The sequence below is a fragment of the Scyliorhinus canicula genome, chromosome 9 (genome assembly GCF_902713615.1).
Source record: "Scyliorhinus canicula chromosome 9, sScyCan1.1, whole genome shotgun sequence".
Taxonomy (NCBI): domain Eukaryota; kingdom Metazoa; phylum Chordata; class Chondrichthyes; order Carcharhiniformes; family Scyliorhinidae; genus Scyliorhinus; species Scyliorhinus canicula.
In genome coordinates, this window is record NC_052154.1 from 102,658,934 (window position 1) to 102,678,129 (window position 19,196).

The 19,196-nt window shown below is 47.5% G+C and overlaps 1 protein-coding gene across 1 annotated transcript in view; it reads left to right on the forward strand.

Moving 5' to 3' along the window:
• The first annotated feature begins 1,160 nt into the window (after positions 1-1,160).
• Positions 1,161-19,196, forward strand: part of LOC119970928 (mucin-2-like) — a 254,661-nt gene continuing 236,625 nt past the window's right edge. Inside the window, exons 1-3 of the mRNA XM_038806037.1 lie at positions 1,161-1,275; positions 1,509-1,770; positions 12,785-12,899. Of these exons, the coding sequence (XP_038661965.1) occupies positions 1,197-1,275; positions 1,509-1,770; positions 12,785-12,899 (456 nt within the window). The 5' untranslated portion in view covers positions 1,161-1,196. The remainder of the gene's footprint in view (positions 1,276-1,508; positions 1,771-12,784; positions 12,900-19,196) is intronic.

A 19,196-nucleotide genomic window follows, 5' to 3' on the forward strand; every position in this document is an offset into this window, starting at 1 on the left:
ACCCCTGGTCTAGGGCCACTGCAGTCGGGGGAGGGCCGATCGGCGGGCAGGGGGGCTTCATTCGGGACTGGGCCTTTTTTGTTCAGGTGGTCCGGGTCAGGCGAGCGGCCGATCAGGGGCACTAGGTCTACGGGCTGAGTCCGCCATGGAGCACGGTGCGGCTACTGGAGGCTGCCGCCATGCGCATGCGCGGTCTCGAACCCGGAAGTGCAGGGGCCGTATCGGCAGCTGGGGCTGCAAGCCTCCACGACAGCTGACTGCAAGGCTGCGAATCTGTTGCCTTTTGACGCCAGTTTTTCTGTTTCACAACGGCATGGGGACATAGTCCCAAAAACGAAGAATCCAGCCCATGAATTGTGAAAATACATATTTAAAACAATATTAACAATGTTATGTGAATAATTAGCCCCAGTGTTATGTGGATAACCAATTTGTGTTGTTACAATGTATAACTTTATTACAGAGTTTTTTACAATACAAATTTAGCGTACTCATTGTTTTTTTTCCAATTAAGGGCCAGTTTAGTGTGGCCAATCCACCTAACCTGCACATCTTGGGTTGTGGGGATGAAACCCACGCAGACACGGGGAGAATGTGCAAACTCCACACAGACAGTGACCCATGGCTGGGATTCAAACCCGGGTCCTCAATGCCATAGTCCCAGTGCTAACTACTGCACAACGTGTCGTCCAACTTTATTACAGAGTTACATGAACAGAATATGTCACAATGTCACCTGGATAATTAGATGGCAATTTTACTCTTCTCAGGTAGCATTGAAGTTACATGCATGGACTGTCATTATGTGACAGCATCAACTGTACCCGCCATTGTGTGGCTTATATGGACAGACTACATTATTTTTGGATAACTATAATGTCGCATTTTTTGTGCACATTGTACCTTGGTCTACATTTACTGATCATAAGCTATGTTACTTTATCACTGGTACACTCGCACAAGCAGCAATCCCTGAAACCCAGGATGTACTGCAGTCAGTGAAACAGATGTCAAATGCACAGATTTCCATGGTAAGATCCACCCAATATATTTAAAGCTACCATACATGTACATTAAAAGTAAGAATTGATAACCACACCTCATATAAAATTTTATGGCCTGGGCAGATGGCTTAAAAGGTGTGAACTCCGTGTGAGGTAAGATTTCAAGTTTGCCTTCACTGAACCCGGTCCACCATGGGGCCGTGGAATCTGTGGAGTATAGGGATTCTGAGCTGGGCTGTTTCTTATACTTTCTGTGTTGAAATCAAACATGGTGAGTATGAAACATTGGGAACAATTACCCTTTTTCAGGATAGCAATAATCTGTTTGATTTGGCACTGTAAATATTATAGATTTATAAAGGATGAGAAATAGACATAATGAAAAGCTAGAGAACAGTTTTATTTTACTTAATCTCATTTCGTAAATTAGAGTCCAAACTACTGCAATTTTTCAGTCTGTGGTTTTCTCCTTCATTGTTAATTTTTAGAGGTTGTATTTTTCAGCCAGATTACCGAATCACAGGGATCATGTCTGCAGCACCTGGGGAAACAATCACTTTAAGAGCTTCGATGGAGATGTTTATAAGTTTCCTGGAACTTGTGACTATAATTTTGTGTCTGACTGTAATCCACTCTATAAAGATTTCTCCATTGAAATTAAACGTAAAATCTCCAAGGAGCACCCGAAGATACATTACATCACAACAACAATCAAGGATATCGTGATTTATATGACATCCAAAATTGTGGCCATCAATGGAGCTATGTAAGTGAAGCAGTAAAATAATTCATACTCTATATATTTGTATATATATAACATAAGTACCAGGGCAATCTATGGGTCGCAAATAGCCTGTGATGCCCACAGTTTAACCCAAGCAGAAACATGCTCATCAATAAGTTACAACTTAGAAATAGCATTTTCCCTCTAATTTTGAGTTCGTTCCTTTCCCAAACTTCCTGTCCGAAAGACTTTTGTGGGCATACAGACAGAAATCTGGCTGTTGGATCTGTAGGTTTTACTTTTGGGTGTGACCAAATTACTGCCCAGATGTTGAAGATGAAAATTCATCTCAGCAATTCCCTACTGTTCAGAGGAAATAAATGGTCAAAACGCTTCTGTGAGGGCCAAGATATCAATGTTAGTAGCTTCTTAACTTCAACAGGATGGAGAGGGGGGAAGTCTGTGTGTGGATAGACAGGGGAACGGTCCGTATGTGTAAATGGACAGAGGGAAAGTCTGTGTGTGTGTGGATGGACAGGGGGTCAGTCAGTGTGTGTATGGATGGGCAGGGGGTCAGTCAGTGTGTGGATGGACAGGGGAACGGTCCATATGTGTAAATGGACAGAGGGAAAGTCTGTGTGTGTGTGGATGGACATGGGGTCAGTCAGTTTGTGTGGATGGACATGGGGTCAGTCAGTGTGTGTGGATGGACAAGGATTCAGTCAATGGGTGTGAATGGACAGGGGGACAGTCAATGTGTGGATGGACGGGGGTCAGTCAGCGTGTGTGGATGGACAGGGGGTCAGTCAGCGTGTCTGGATGGACAGGGGGTCAGTCAGCGTGTGTGGATGAACAGAGGGACAGTCAGTATGTGAAATGAAATGAAAATGAAATGAAAATGAAAATGAAATGAAATGAAAAATAAAACGAAAATTGCTTATTGTCACGACTAGGCTTCAATGAAGTTACTGTGAAAAGCCCCTAGTCGCCACATTCCGGCGCCTGTCCGGGGAGGCTGGTACGGGAATCGAACCGTGCTGCTGGCCTGCTTGGTCTGCTTTAAAAGCCAGTGATTTAGCCTGGTGAGCTAAACCAGCACCTGTGGATGAACAGGGGGTCAGTCAGTGTGTGTGGATGGACAGGGGGTCAGTCAGTGTGTGTATGGATGGACAGGGGGTCAGTCAGTGTGTGTGGATGGACAGGGGGTCAGTCAGTGTGTGTGTGGATGGACAGGGGGTCAATCAGTGTGGATGGACAGGGGGTCAGTCAGTGTGTGGATGGACATGGGGTCAGTCAGTGTCTTTGGATGGACAGGGGGTCAGTCAGTGTGTGTGGATGGACAGGGGGTCAGTCAGTGTGTGTGGATGGACAGGGGTCAGTCAGTGTGTGTGTGGATGGACAGGGGGTCAGTCAGTGTGTGGATGGACAGGTCAGTCAGTGTGTGTGGATGGACAGGGGGTCAGTAAGTGTGTGTGGATGGACCGGGGGTCAGTCAGAGTGTGGATGGACATGGGGACAGTCAGTGTGTGGATGGATAGGGGGACAGTCAGTGTGTGGATGGACAGGGGGTCAGTCAGTGTGTGGATGGATTGGGGGTCAGTCAGTGTGTGTGGATGAACGGGGGGTCATTCAGTGTGTGTTTGAACAGGGGGTCAGTCAGTGTGTGTGGATGGACAGGGGGTCAGTAAGTGTGTGTGGATGGACCGGGGGTCAGTCAGAGTGTGGATGGACATGGGGACAGTCAATGTATGTGGATGGACAGAAGGTGAGTCATTGTGTGGATGGACAGGGGGTCAGTCAGTGTGTGGATGGACATGGGGTCAGTCAGTGTCTTTGGATGGACAGGGGGTCAGTCAGTGTGTGTGGATGAACAGGGGGACAGTCAGTATCTGTATGAATGGATGGGGGTCCGTCAGTGTGTAGAGATGGACAATGGGGGTCAGTCAGTGTGTGGATGGACAGCGGGACAGTCTGTGTGTGTGGATAGACAGGCGGTCATTCAGCATGTGTGGATGGACAGGGGGAGAGTCTGTGTCTGTGGATGGACAGGGGGGGTCAGTCAGTGGGTGTGGATGGACAGAGGGGTCAGTCAGTGTGTGTGGATGGACAGTGGGACAGTCTGTGTCTGTGGATAGGCAGGGGGTCAGTCAGTGGGTGTGGATGGACAGAGGTGTCAGTCACTGTGTGTGGATGGACAGCGGGACAGTCTGTGTCTGTGGATTGACAGGGGGTCAGTCAGTGTGTGTATGAACAGGGGGACAGTCTGTGTCTGTGGAAGGACGGGGGTACAGTCAGTGTGTGTGGATGGACAGGGGGACAGTCAGTGTGTGTGGATGGACAGGTCATCAGTCAGTGTGTATGGATGGACAAGATGACAGTCTGTGTGTGTGGATGGACAAGGGGTCAGTCAGTGTGTGTGGATGGACAGGGAGACAGTCAGTGAGTGTGTGGATTGACGGGGTCAGTCAGTGTGTGTGGATAACAGTTGGACGGGCAGTATGTATGGATGGGCAGCGGGACAGGTATTGTGTTTGGTATGACAACGAGTCAGTCAGCGTGTGTTGATGGACTGCGGGTCAGTCAATGTATGTGGATGGACAGAGGGTGAGTCATTGTGTGGATGGACAGGGGGTCAGTCAGTGTGTGGATGGACATGGGGTCAGTCAGTGTCTTTGGATGGACAGGGGGTCAGTCAGTGTGTGTGGATGAACAGGGGGACAGTCAGTGTCTGTATGAATGGATGGGGGTCCGTCAGTGTGTAGAGATAGACAATGGGGGTCAGTCAGTGTGTGTGGATGGACAGCGGGACAGTCTGTGTGTGTGGATAGACAGGCGGTCATTCAGCATGTGTGGATGGACAGGGGGAGAGTCTGTGTCTGTGGATGGACAGGGGGGGTCAGTCAGTGGGTGTGGATGGACAGAGGGGTCAGTCAGTGTGTGTGGATGGACAGTGGGACAGTCTGTGTCTGTGGATAGGCAGGGGGTCAGTCAGTGGGTGTGGATGGACAGAGGGGTCAGTCAGTGTGTGTGGATGGACAGCGGGACAGTCTGTGTCTGTGGATTGACAGGGGGTCAGTCAGTGTGTGTATGAACAGGGGGACAGTCTGTGTCTGTGGATGGACAGTGGGACAGTCTGTGTCTGTGGATTGACAGGGGGTCAGTCAGTGTGTGTATGAACAGGGGGACAGTCTGTGTCTGTGGAAGGACGGGGGTACAGTCAGTGTGTGTGGATGAACAGGGGGACAGTCAGTGTCTGTATGAATGGATGGGGGTCCGTCAGTGTGTAGAGATAGACAATGGGGGTCAGTCAGTGTGTGTGGATGGACAGCGGGACAGTCTGTGTGTGTGGATAGACAGGCGGTCATTCAGCATGTGTGGATGGACAGGGGGAGAGTCTGTGTCTGTGGATGGACAGGGGGGGTCAGTCAGTGGGTGTGGATGGACAGAGGGGTCAGTCAGTGTGTGTGGATGGACAGTGGGACAGTCTGTGTCTGTGGATAGGCAGGGGGTCAGTCAGTGGGTGTGGATGGACAGAGGGGTCAGTCAGTGTGTGTGGATGGACAGCGGGACAGTCTGTGTCTGTGGATTGACAGGGGGTCAGTCAGTGTGTGTATGAACAGGGGGACAGTCTGTGTCTGTGGATGGACAGTGGGACAGTCTGTGTCTGTGGATTGACAGGGGGTCAGTCAGTGTGTGTATGAACAGGGGGTCAGTCAGTGTGTGGATGGACAGTGGGACAGTCTGTGTCTGTGGATTGACAGGGGGTCAGTCAGTGTGTGTATGAACAGGGGGACAGTCTGTGTCTGTGGAAGGACGGGGGTACAGTCAGTGTGTGTGGATGGACAGGGGGACAGTCAGTGTGTGTGGATGGACAGGTCATCAGTCAGTGTGTATGGATGGACAAGATGACAGTCTGTGTGTGTGGATGGACAAGGGGTCAGTCAGTGTGTGTGGATGGACAGGGAGACAGTCAGTGAGTGTGTGGATTGACGGGGTCAGTCAGTGTGTGTGGATAACAGTTGGACGGGCAGTATGTATGGATGGGCAGCGGGACAGGTATTGTGTTTGGTATGACAACGAGTCAGTCAGCGTGTGTTGATGGACTGCGGGTCAGTCAATGTATGTGGATGGACAGAGGGTGAGTCATTGTGTGGATGGACAGGGGGTCAGTCAGTGTGTGTATTGACAGGGGGTTAGTCAGTGTGTGGATAACAGGTTTACAGTAAGTGTGTGTGGATGAACAGGGGGACAGTAAGTGTGTGGATGGACATGGGGTCAGTCAGTGTGTGTGGATGGACTGGAGGCAGTCAGTGTGTGTGTAGATGGACAGGGGGTCCGTCAATGTGCAGAGATGGACAATGGTGGTCAGTCAGTGTGTGTAGATGGATAGGGGACAGTCAGTGTGTATGGATGGACAGGGGGTCAGTCAGTGTCTGTGGATGGACAAGAAGACAGTCTGTGTGTGTGTGGATGGTCAGGGGGTCAGTCAGTGTGTGTGGATGAACAGAGGGACAGTCAGTGTGTAGATGATCAGGGGGTCAGTCATTGTGTGTGGATGGATGGGGTCAGTCGGTGTTTGTGGGTGGACAGGGGGTCAGTCGTGTATGGATGAACAGGGGGTCAGTCAGTGTGTGTGGGTGGACAGGGGTTCAGTCATTGTGGGTGGATGGACAGGAGGCAGTCAGTGTGTGTGTGGATGGACAGGGGGTCAGTCAGTGTGTGTGTGGATGGACAGGGGGTCAGTCAGTGTGTGTGGATGGACAAGGGGTCTGTCTGTGTGTGTGTGGATGGACAGGAGGCAGTCAGTGTGTGTGTGGATGGACAGGGGGACAGTCAGTGTCTGTGGATGGACAAGGGGTCTGTCTGTGTGTATGGGTAAACAGGGGGGCAGTCAGTGTGTGTGGATGGACAAGGGGTCTGTTAGTGTGTGTGGATGGACAGGGGGATAGTCAGTGTGTGTGGATGGACAGGGGAACAGTCAGTGTGTGTGGATGGACAGGGGGACAGTCAGTGTGTGTGGATGGACAGGGGAACAGTCAGTGTGTGTGGATGGACAGGGGGACAGTCAGTGTGTGTGGATGGACAGGGGGACAGTAAGTGTGTGGATGGACAGGGGAACAGTCAGTGTGTGTGGATGGACAGGGGGACAGTCAGTGTGTGTATTGACAGGGGGTTAGTCAGTGTGTGGATAACAGGTGGACAGTAAGTGTGTGTGGATGAACAGGGGGACAGTAAATGTGTGGATGGACATGGGGTCAGTCAGTGTGTGTGGATGGACAGGGGGTCAGTCAGTATGTGTGGATGGACAGGGGGTCAGTCAGTGTGTGTGGATGGACTGGAGGCAGTCAGTGTGTGTGTGGATGGACAGGGGGTCCGTCAATGTGCAGAGATGGACAATGGTGGTCAGTCAGTGTGTGTAGATGGTCAGGGGAACAGTCAGTGTGTGTGGATGGACAGGGGGACAGTCAGTGTGTGTGGATGGACAGGGGGACAGTCAGTGTCTGGATGGACAAGGGGTCTGTCTGTGTGTATGGGTAAACAGGGGGTCAGTCATTGTGTGTAGATGGACGGGGTCAGTCAGTATTTGTGGGTGGACAGGGGGTCAGTCGTGTGTGGATGGACAGGGGGTCAGTCAGTGTGTGTGGGTGGACAGGGGTTCAGTCATTGTGGGTGGATGGACAGGAGGCAGTCAGTGTGTGTGCGGATGGACAGGGGGTCAGTCAGTGTCTGTGGATGGACAAGGGGTCTGTCTGTGTGTATGGGTAAACAGGGGGGCAGTCAGTGTGTGTGGGTGGACAGTGGGATAGTCAGTGTGTGTGGATGAACAGGGGATAGTCAGTGTATGTAGATGGACAGGGGTCAGTCAGTGCATGTGGATAGACAGGCGGCAATCAATATTTATGGATGGACATTGGCACAATCAGCGTGTGTGGGTGGACGGGGACAATCAATGTGTGTGGACGGGCAGAAAGTAATCAATTTTGACAGGATATGAAGGTGGCATATGTGGTATAGACGTAGTGATGCTTAGTGTCTGCGATTAGACAGCAAGATGATCAATTTGTGGGTGGACTGTGGGACTTTCAGCATTGGACTAGACAGGAGGGCCACCAATGTCTTTGAAGGACTTGAATACGGTCATTCTTTGTCTCCTTGTCAGAACACAATGGGCCAGATTCTCCAATTCTGAGGTTTAGTACGGAGCTCCCTGGCTTTTTATGTGGAAAAATATTGGCGCCGTCCCGTCACCGATGCTGTGACCTTTGAGGGGCTTGCAGTCACGCCACATAAAACAGCTGGCCTCCACAAAATAAATGTCCGGAGAATTGTCGGGTCCGTGGCCGCGCTAGCGCACGCCGATGACCTGCAGCTGCCGCGTAGTACAACATGGCATCGGCCGTGCATGAGCCCGACGTGCCAGATAGTGTCCCCCTGAACAACCCCTCGCCATACCCTGGCCAAAGCCCACCTGTCTCCCCAGCTCTCTTGGACGCCCTTTCAGCCAGCAGCACCCACAGTCCGCAGCCGCCACGTCTGGTTCCTGCATGGCTGGGACCACACGTTTCCCGTGCTGTTGTGAACTCGGCCCATCGGGGGAGGGCTTTCAGGTGAAGTCCTGAGGCCGTCCCAATGGCGTGAGGCGCACACCGCGATGACGCCCTGTCAGAGGGGGTGGAGCATGCGATACCTGCGTAAAACAGCCGCTGCCCCAGTTTCCGTTGTAAAAAGGGATTCTCCGCCCGATCGCCAATTATGAAATCGGAGTCAAGAAACGGGGAATCTCGCCCAATAAGCGTGTTTGTATGAACAGTGGACACTCCGTGTATTTGGACGGACTGGGAGATAGTAATTGTTTGTGGATGGTCTGGGGTACGTTCAGTCTGTGCGTCTGTTAGGTCAGAAGGATAATGTCAGTGAATGAACCTGGAGGCAGTAGATGTGTAAAAGCATGGGTCAGTTGATGTTTGTGTACAGACAGGGGACAGTGTCCATTAACACGCTCTTCTACTAAAACTCTCTTCCAAATCACCCATATCACTGGGGTTCAATAGGTTGCACTCTTGCCTCTGAATCAGAAAATGTCATACCTCATTTTATACTCAAAGAGATAGTGGGGGTGATTTTCAGCCTGCGTTATCTGTTAGCGAATACAGCGACGTGAGCACAAGATACTGTAAGAATCGGTAAACGCAGTTCTCGCCAACAAGATCACGCTTTCCAGTTTTCCAGACCCCTCTCCAGTGGCGTAACAAGAATCCTGCTACGGAAGCCCCAGGACCTAATTTAAAAACCATGAAAATGTCTTCAGTGAGCCCTTCCACGGGTCTTCCCCCTCACTGAATATTCATTGGTCGCGTTGTGTAAAAACAGGACGTCACCTGAAGGCCCTCCCCGAATGCTCCGCCCTCGATGGCCCAAGTTCCCGACAGCGCAGTTCACTTATGCTCTTAGTTTTCGTCAACATCACGTGGCGGCTGTGAACTGTGTTTGGCGCCGCCACAGTCGGGAGGAAGCCGTGCTGCTGAAATTGTGAAAAGCGATTGGACAGAGAAGAGGTTCCAACGCCAAAATCATGGCGGGCGTTGATTTGACGCCAAATCACAATTCTCCGTCACCTCGACAACAGCGTTAATGCAGTCCGGAACCCCCTTACAATAATCACCATTTGCACGTCATTGCAACCCAGTATTCTCTGGGGCCTCCGCAATTTGCCGCCTCCAATGGTCCGAGTTCCTGATGACACGGTTCACTTGTGCTTTTCAAAATCATTAAATTGCCGTTGTGGCTGCTGAGGGAGAGTGATGGGGTATGGAAAGTTTCCAACATCACCATAGTTTGCTTACGGTTCTGCCATTGGCCAGGGGGGGCTTCTGTCGGGGCCGGGGGGAATAGCGGGGGGTGGCCAGGAGGTGGGCTGTGGGGTCGGGGTGAACGGGCATGGAACACCATTGCCACAACCTGAAAGGCAGCCATGCAGCTGCACACGCAGCTGACTGCCCACTGTGAACTTAGGGCCAGGAGGCATATAGGTGTCCCCCCAGACCACCCCCTGGGTGCCCTCTGGCTCCAGCTGACCCATCAGCTGTGTCGGCGTGCTCCAGCACAACGAGTGCCATATTATTGCCTGGGATGAGAGTGTTTGGGGATTGCAATGTGTATATTTGGCTGCAGCTTATCAGCCTCCAGAGTGTCAATCATGGACCCGGAAAATCCCACACTGTTTTTCATTGGAATCGATTGTGTTCCACATGGCGCCAGTGCTAACCCCTCCCAAGTCACTGAATCGGTCCAGGTTCCACGCCAGTTTTGCTATCGTGAAAGTCCACGAATCCTGCCCCAGTGTCAACACTTAGTCTCACGAACGGAGAATCCAGCCCCACATCTCTGTTCCATTTAATTTAACTTCAATTAGCTTGTTTATATTCCAACTTTTATTCCAACATTTGTATCTATATAGCAACGTTGACCAGATGTAGCACTTTAAATAATCTAATTATTTTCATGGAGTTGTCCTTATTTCAAAGTGGGCTGACATTTTTGTGAAGGTGTGTTTTCAACACATGTTTCTGGGCTTCCTAATTTTTTGATCAATTTTCATATCAGATGTTATTGGCTTCCAAATAAGGAAATCAGACTGAATGATTATGGCCAGTGTCTCCGCTATTTCCACCCCTCAGTATCCATTGATGCATCTCATCCAGTCCTGGTGATTAATCAACTTTAAGTAAAGCCAGCCTTTATGAATTTTTATTTGTTGCTCCAATTCCCATATGAACCTTCAATATTGAATCTGATTCTCTTTTTTCAAAATTTAGAATACCCAATTATTCTTTTTCCAATTAAGGGGCAATTTCGCATAGCCAATCCACCTAGTCTGCACATCTTTGGGTTGTGGGGTTGAAACCCACGCATACACGGAGAGAATATGCAAACTCCACACGGACAGTGACCCAGGGCCGGGACTCAAACCCGGGTCCTCTGCACTGTAGGCAGCAGTGCTAGCCACTGTGCCACGTGCCGCCCCCATTGAATCTGATTCTCAATTATATTATCCACCTGACATCTGTCATGTGCTGTCTTTTTCTGTTTCATTTTACTCATTTTCATCATTTGGAGAACTCTGAATTTGTTTACTTTTTCCCCTTGTGGGAATATACCTTGATTGTACTGAACTATTTCCTCTTCAAAGACCACCCATTGGTCACTTACAGTTTTGTCTGACAGTCTTGGAATCTTTAATATTTAAGTTTAATACTGCATGTGCATGCACCATGATAGACAGATAAACATTGAAGTAGCAGCTTAACTTGCCCATTTCTTTTATTCTTAAACAATAGGTGTATTTGTGTCTATATTTATATATATATCAAAACTTTTATTACATTTCTCATTGTCATCATAAAGAGGAACATTTTAAGATAACTGGTTTATAAACAATGTTTTCATTTGTGTGAATATGTTATATAATGGTTTCAGCCACTGCCTATTGCATATTGAGCACAGGGATCAATGTGACTATACAACATTGTGGAAAAGTGCAAAGCTTAAGTTCCTGCCATATTCACTAATACCATATTGGTGGTGGTGGTGATACTCTGGGGAAAGGAGTTCAAATTCCCACCATGGCAATTCAATTAATAAAATCTGAAAATGAAAACGTGTCTCAGTGATCATCTTTAGTCATCAAAATCCACCTGATTTACGAACATTCTTTAGGGAAGGAAATCTGCCATCGCAGAAATGTTGTTGACTCTTACTTTCCCTCTGAAATAGCTTTCTAAGCCACTCAGTTCAAGAGAAATTGGGTTGGGCAACAAATGCCACTTTGCCAGTGAAGCCCACGACCTACAAAATATAATTTTTTAAACTATGAATATAATTGCAGCACTAAAATCCAGACAATGACCTATTTGTCGTGCCAATCCCAGTTGGACTTTGGTTGAGTCTAGCTGGACTTGTTTCATTTCAAACTCTTCCAGAAGAGACTTTTTATCTCACCATTCCAAGCAGAATTTGAGGCTGGATTCTCCGATTTTGAGGCTATGTCCCACCCTGGCTTGGGAATGGTAACATTTTACGAGGGAAAAAATGGCGTAAAATGACCACTGATCCTCCGTTTGGCTGGGGGCGAGCAGCAAGGCAGAGCACCCAGCTCTAGCTGCCCAAACGGCCTGGAGAATTGCCAGGTATGTGGCCGTGCATGTGCACGGAGGCGGCCTGCAGCGGCCGCACCATGCAACATGGCAGCAGCCACTCGCTGACCCAGCCTGCAAAATAGTGCACCCTTTGGCCGGCTTGTGCGCCCAAAGCACCCCCCATAGTACTCCCAGCCCTTGGCAAAGCCCCCCCGTCTGCAGATTGGCCCGCCCCCAACTGTGGCCACTTTGGAGGAGCGAAGCATCATTCAAGCATCATTCAGGGGCAGCAGGGTAGCATGGTGGTTAGCATAAATGCTTCACAGCTCCAGGGTCCCAGGTTCGATTCCCGGCTGGGTCACTGTCTGTGTGGAGTCTGCACGTCCTCCCCCTGTGTGCGTGGGTTTCCTCCGGGTGCTCCGGTTTACTCCCACAGTCCAAAGATGTGCGGGTTAGGTGGATTGGCCATGCTAAATTGCCCGTAGTGTCCTAATTAAAGTAAGGTTAAGGGGGGGGTTGTTGGGTTACGGGTATAGGGTGGATACGTGGGTTTGAGTAGGGTGATCATGGCTCGGCACAACATTGAGGGCCGAAGGGCCTGTTCTGTGCTGTACTGTTCTATGTTCTATGTTCAAGTGGTGCTACTCCCAATTTGGTCATGAAAGGGGATTCTCCGGCCGATCGGCAAACGCGATTTTAGGGTTAGCAACCGGAGAATTCAGCCCTTGATCTTACGCCTAGGAATTGAACACCCAAGTTACTAAAATGTCACATCAATCTTCTCCCCTAGATGAAGTTGTTTCAGAATGACAGGTATTACAGTGAAGTTGGAGACTGAGTAATTGTCACTGATTTCAGAACTTCATCTGTAAGTATTATGCAGTAAGCCTGGTAATGTGTCTTTTATTTATATTTTTTAGAGTGTCACTTCCTTACTTTGGACCTGGTCTGTATGTGGAGCAAACTACTCACTACACTAAGCTCTATGGGAAATTTGGGTTGACTCTTATGTGGAACAGAGAGGATGCTCTTATGGTAAATACAATCATTGGTGAAATTTTATAAACAAGTTAAGAATTGTAATGTGTTCCAGCATATTATCATGTCTGCACTGTAATAAATATGATAGGCTAGTGGATGAGAAACATATTACTTGTGGCATAAAGTAAGAGAAAGGTACAAGGTGAGACACACCATGCAGGGTTTGGACTGAAGACCGAATCCCGGAATTGGGTCACCATTTTGAGCAGGCAGCCCAATAACAAGATCTGGTGGCTTGTGCACCCCATCCCTGCTGACAAGGAGGAGCATCCTTCCCTCCCCCCCCATGGGAATTACTGGGTCACCCCCCCCCCTCCCGCCCACAGCTCGCACACATGAGGGTGACCAGTCCCCCACCAGACCCCGATCAGACCACCTAACTTAACTGTCCCTTAAACCCGCTGCATCAGACATAACTGTATAAAGCAACGGCTGTTACTTCAAAGAGAGCCAAAACAATATCAGAAGTCGGATGCGATTTACCCCTTGCTGAGGGAAGCAAGAGAGGAAATTGTTGGGGCCTTGACTGACATCTTTGTATCCTCATTGACTATAGGTGAGATCCCAGAGGACTGGAGAATAGCTAATGTGGTACCGCTGTTTAAGGAAGGTAGCAGGGATAATCCTGGAAACTATAGGTCGGTGAGCCTCACGTCGATAGTCGGTAAATTATTGGAGAGAATTCTCAGGGTCAGGATTTATACCCATTTGGAAATAAATGGACTCATAAGCGATAGACAGCATGGTTTCTTGAAGGGAGGTCATGCCTCAGTAACTTGATTGAGTTTTTTGAGGAGGCAACAAAGATAATTGATATGGGGAGGGCCGTGGATGTTGTTTACATGGACTTTAGTACAGCCTTTGACAAGGAGCCTCATGGCAGACTGGTACAAAAGGCGAAGTCACATGGGATCAGAGGTTAGGTGATAAGGTGGATACAGAACTGGCTCGGTCACAGAAGACAAAGGGTGGCAGTAGAAGGGTAGTTTTCTGAATGGAAGGTTGTGACTAGTGGTGTTCCATCGGGATCTGTGCTTGGGCCTCTGTTGTTTGTAGTTTACATAAACGATTTGGAAGAAAATGTAGCCGGTCTGATTAGTAAGTTTGCAGATAACACCAAGGTTGGTGGAGTGGCAGATAGTGTTGAGGATTGTCAGCAGATATAGACTTGGTTAGATAGGTTGGAGACTTGGGCAGTGAGAATGTAAATGGAGTTTAATACGGGCAAATGTGAGATAATGCATTTTGTTAGGTCTAACACAGAGGGGAAATATACCGTAAATGGCAAAACTCTAGGAATATAGAAAGTCAGAGAGATCTGGGTGTGCATGTCCACAGATCTTTGAAGATGGCAACACAAGTGGACAAGATAGTCAAGAAAGCATACGGAATGCTTGCTTTCATTGGACGGGGCATCAAGTATAAAAACTGGCAAGTTATGTTACAGTTGTATAGAATCTTGGTAAGGCCACACTTGGAATATTGCGCACAATTCTGGTTGCCACACTACCAGAAGGATGTGGAGGCTTTGGAGAGGGTGCAGAGGAGGATTACCAGGATGGTGCCTGGTTTGGAGGGTGTTAGCTATGTGGAGAGGCTAAATAGACTTGGACTGTTTTCATTAGAAAGACGGAGGTTGAGAGGTGACCTGATAGAGGTCTACAAGATTATGAGGGGCATGGATAGAGTGGTTGGCAGACACTCTTTCCCAGGGTGTAGGAGTCAGTCACCAGGGGACATAGGTTTAAGGTCCATGCGGCAAAGTTTAGAGGACATATGCGAGGCACGTTTTTTCCGCAGAGGGTGGTGAGTGCCTGGAACACGTTGCCTGGGGAGGTTGGGGAGCAGATATATTAAGGGCGTTCAAAAGGCATTTTGACAAACACATGGATAGGATGGGTATAGAGGGATATGGCACAAGAAAGTGCTGAGGGTTTTGGCAATGGTTAGTATCATGACCGGTACAGGCTTGGAGGGCCTGTTCCTGTGCTGTATTGTTCTTTGTTCTTTTATAAGGCTTTAAGCCCCTTCAGATCTAATATCTAACTATGACTGACAGCTCCTGACCACATCAAAAGCATTAAGTACTTTCTGCTGTTAAAAAAAAGAGCGTGAAAGCACTTAACTCTTAAATGTTGATATACATTGTGGTTGGGTTCAAAGCAGGCTATTTGAAATGCATTCAAATATGAAGGGAAATAAAAATAAACAATCCAGACAACTGGCTGTCTGGAAGCTATTACTCGTCAATTTCAGCCAACTAAAAGCCATTGCTATTTGAAAGTGGAAGTCTTGTGGATCAAAGAGTCCATGGCAGTTTAAAGCCTTGTGATGTGTTTTGGCTCTCTATTAATTACAACTGCTGCTTTCTACACATCTGTCTGAGGCAGCAGGTGTAAGGAACAGTTAAGTGAAAAGGCAGTGATTTTTCACTGTTTCTGCCTGGACTGCTCTTTACCAACTAAGTAGGGGTGATGCGGGGCGGGGGGTGGTGAGGTCTCTGATATGAGGTGAGTCTCTGATGGAGTGGTCTCTGATAAGGGCATCTGATGTTGGGGTCTTTGATGGCTCACCAATGTGGGTCTCTGGTGGGGAGTCTGATGGGGCTGGTGGAGGACCAAAGTATCATGGATGAGTGAAGAATACGGTGTCCAGATCATTAATAGAATGGAAATGGGTTCAAATGACTCATTTGCATCCTCCCACCAGAGCAGGCTGTGAACCTTGATGCTGCTGCTAACGGGTGGGCGGAGCATCGCAAAGGTATCGGCACCAGATATTTTTTGCTCAATCCGAGATTCTCCGCCGCATCAGGAGCTCAGCGGCAGGCAGTGGAGAATCCTGGCCACTATACATAACACACTACTCTTGTATTATGATCCCAGACCAGACCGCTTCACTGGCTAAGATTCTGGACTGAAAGCTCAATATTTTAATTTATTTGTAAGACTGTGCAGAAGGAATGATTCGCTCCAGTAGTGATTGTATGAAGATATAGAGAATTGGTATTTTTAAAACAAAACTTTATTATGATACAATATTAAACTCTTTAAATTCACAGCTGAAAAGAACAGCTTACAATTACCTCTTAAACACTGCAATTCAATTTCCCATTAAACAGGAAAGAAACACACAGCTCTCAGTCTATCTTAAAATCAGCAGAGCAGAGACTAATACTTGCTTTGCAAAACAGATTTGATTCCTTTTAGAACCCCTTCAGACTCTGGCTGAATATATTCAAAAGGCTGGTTCACCTGGCATGTTTCAGATTCTTCCTTGTCTCCAGACAAGATCACTGTGCTTTAAATAGTATTGCTCTTGTGCTAACTATCCTACTGTGAGAGAATTGTGGACTCACTGTCAAACATATTAGACTTCAACTCTTCTTTCCAAAGCTTTTCCAAAAACATGTCTCTCTGCATTCCTTTTTTAAAAATAAATTTAGAGTACCCAATTATTTTTTTTTCCAATTAAGGGGCAATTTAGCGTGGCCAATCATCCTAACCTGCACATCTTTGGGTTGTGGAGATAAAACCCATGCAGACATAGGAAGAATGTGCAAACTCCATATGGACAGTGACCCAGGGCTAGGATTCGAACCCAGGTCCTCAGCATCGCAGTCCCAGTGCTAACCACTGCGTCACATGCCGCCCTGTCTCCCTACATTACTTGCCTCCAACCAGCAAATGACATTATCTCCACAAAATGAAAAGCAAATTACTCTCTGCAGATTGAAAGTACATTAACTCCTCAGGAACTTACCCCAGTCAAACCACAATGCATTAGCCCAGCCTGAAAAACCACATTCCTTTGGTCAGTTTCCCCTTCTGCTTCCTAAAAGCTCACAGTCCTTTACAAAACAAAATCCTTTTTAAAAATATCACCGCTATAACCCCAGGCTTTTAACCCTTAAATTGTCCCAATATTTAGAATCCACCATTCCTAACATCCTCCATTCATCACATTTGTATCAAGTGTGTTATTCTCTGCAAAGTACATAGCAGGTGCAAAGTTGCATAACACCCATTTTTTAGGTTCTATGAGTAGACTCCGAGGTCCAAAACATCATGCATGTAGACTCACACCAGATCCCATATTGGTGAAGGCGTTTGCATGAGTGCAGTGAGTGTCCACCAGAAATATGCACAGCAGGCAAATCATGACGTCAGCCAATGTATGATATTGATTGTCAGTTTGCAGATCAATGCTCTAGCAAACATTATCCGTTAATTACCACGGTAGCTAGTGGAATTTAATTGCAACTAATTCAACTGATTATTTTTTTAAAATCTGGAATGGTGTCAAGAAACCATCATCAGTTGTAAAATCAAACCCACCTGGTTCACTAAGGTCCTTTAGGGAAGGTTACATAGCTTACCTGGTCTGGACTACATGTATCTTCAGACTCACAGAAATGTGGTTGGCACTTAACTGTTCTCTGAAATGGCCAAGCAAGCCACTCAGTTGTACAAAACTGCTGTTGTAAAGTCGAAAAGGAATAAAAACAGAAGGACACCTTGTATCAACTTAGGCACTGGAAATGACAATGGCACACTCAGCACTGTACCAAACTTGTACCCTTAATTGCACTTGTACCAAAATTGGGAAAGTTGCCCCACAAACTTGTCAAGCAACAATCTGACATAATCATATTCACAGAATCATGTCTTAGACATATTCACAGAATCATACCTTAGTCAATGTCCCAGACATTATCATCACCATCTATGGGTGTGCCCCAGTCCACCATAGTTATAAAAAAGGAAAATATTGCTGGAAATCTGAAATAAAAATAAAAAGTGCTGTGTACGCTCAGCATTTCTGGCAGTGTCTGTCGAGAGAGAAACAGAATTAACCTTTCAAGTCCATGTGGCTCTTCTTCAGAGCTGAAGAGAAGCAGAAATCATATAATCACAGAATCCTTACATGCATAAGGGATGCATTCGGCCCATCAAGTCAGCATGAACCTTCGAAAGAGCACTCTACCAATATCTACTCCGTGTCCATCCCGCCCAATCCCCGTAACCCCATAACCTAACCTGCACATCCTGAACACGGACCGTTGCTGCTGTGAAACAGCAGTGCTAACCACTGTACCACCGTGCTGCCTGTTATGATTAGGATTATAAATTGGAGAGAGGAGTGGAGAAGATGGAGCAAAATAGATCAGGGATAGATGGGAGCTCAGGAGAGATTGACAAACATGTCGTGGACTCAAGACAAAAGTACTGTTAATGGTAGTGTTAAAGAAGGTGCTGATAATGGCATAAAGGTAACGTAACAGAATGTGTCAATGGCAGAACAAGGTCAGCACTTTATGAAAGTCAAACAAGTCACAGTTGGCCAGATGGGGGACAGTGTTGGGGGAAAACAAAATGGAGGAGAGACTTCATTTCTAAAGTCATTCCACTTAATCTTAGGTTCAAAACGATAGATATTGCTCCCACTATCTTCAGAGAGTTTGTCTGGAGGGGCCTCCCGGTCCCTTGTCGATGGAGCCCATCTCTTCTGTTGTTTTCCAACCAAATCCTCCATTGCAATTTGAGAGATCTTGGAATCTGGTATCTGCCATATTTTGCCACTATTATGTTTTCTTCCACATAAGACTTAATTGCAGTGGCTACTCCAGCCACAACATACCTCCTCTTCATGAGGTGCAGGCTGTCTAAGTGCTGGCAAGTTTTAACTGGCACTAGTCTCATGATTTTTGGGCCTCTCACTGAACTGTGCAGGCATTCAACAATGCGGGTAATGCTGGCTGCACTTTGCAAACATTGTAAGAAGTCTTACAACACCAGGTTAAAGTCCAACATGTTTGTTTCAAACACTAGCTTTCGGAGCACTGCTCCTTCCTCAGGTGAGGAAGGCACCTATTGTATTAAAAGGCAGTTCACCTGAGGAAGGAGCAATGCTCCGAAAGCTAGTGTTTGAAACAAACATGTTGGACTTTAATCTGGTGTTGTAAGACTTCTTACTGTGCTCACCCCAGTCCAACGCAGGCATCTCCACATCTTTGCAAACATAGCACAGGAAAGGGGCTGTTTAGCACAGGGCTAAATCGCTGGCTTTGAAAGCAGACCAAGCAGGCCAGCAGCACGGTTCAATTCCCGTAACAGCCTCCCCGAACAGGCGCCGGAATGTGGCGACTAGGGGCTTTTCACAGTAACTTCATTTGAAGCCTACTTGTGACAATAAGCGACTTTCATTTTCACATTAACATTAATTATCAGGCATCATCAAACAATTTAGCAACAGGGATATGGAGAGTAGAGGAATAAAATTAAATGGAAT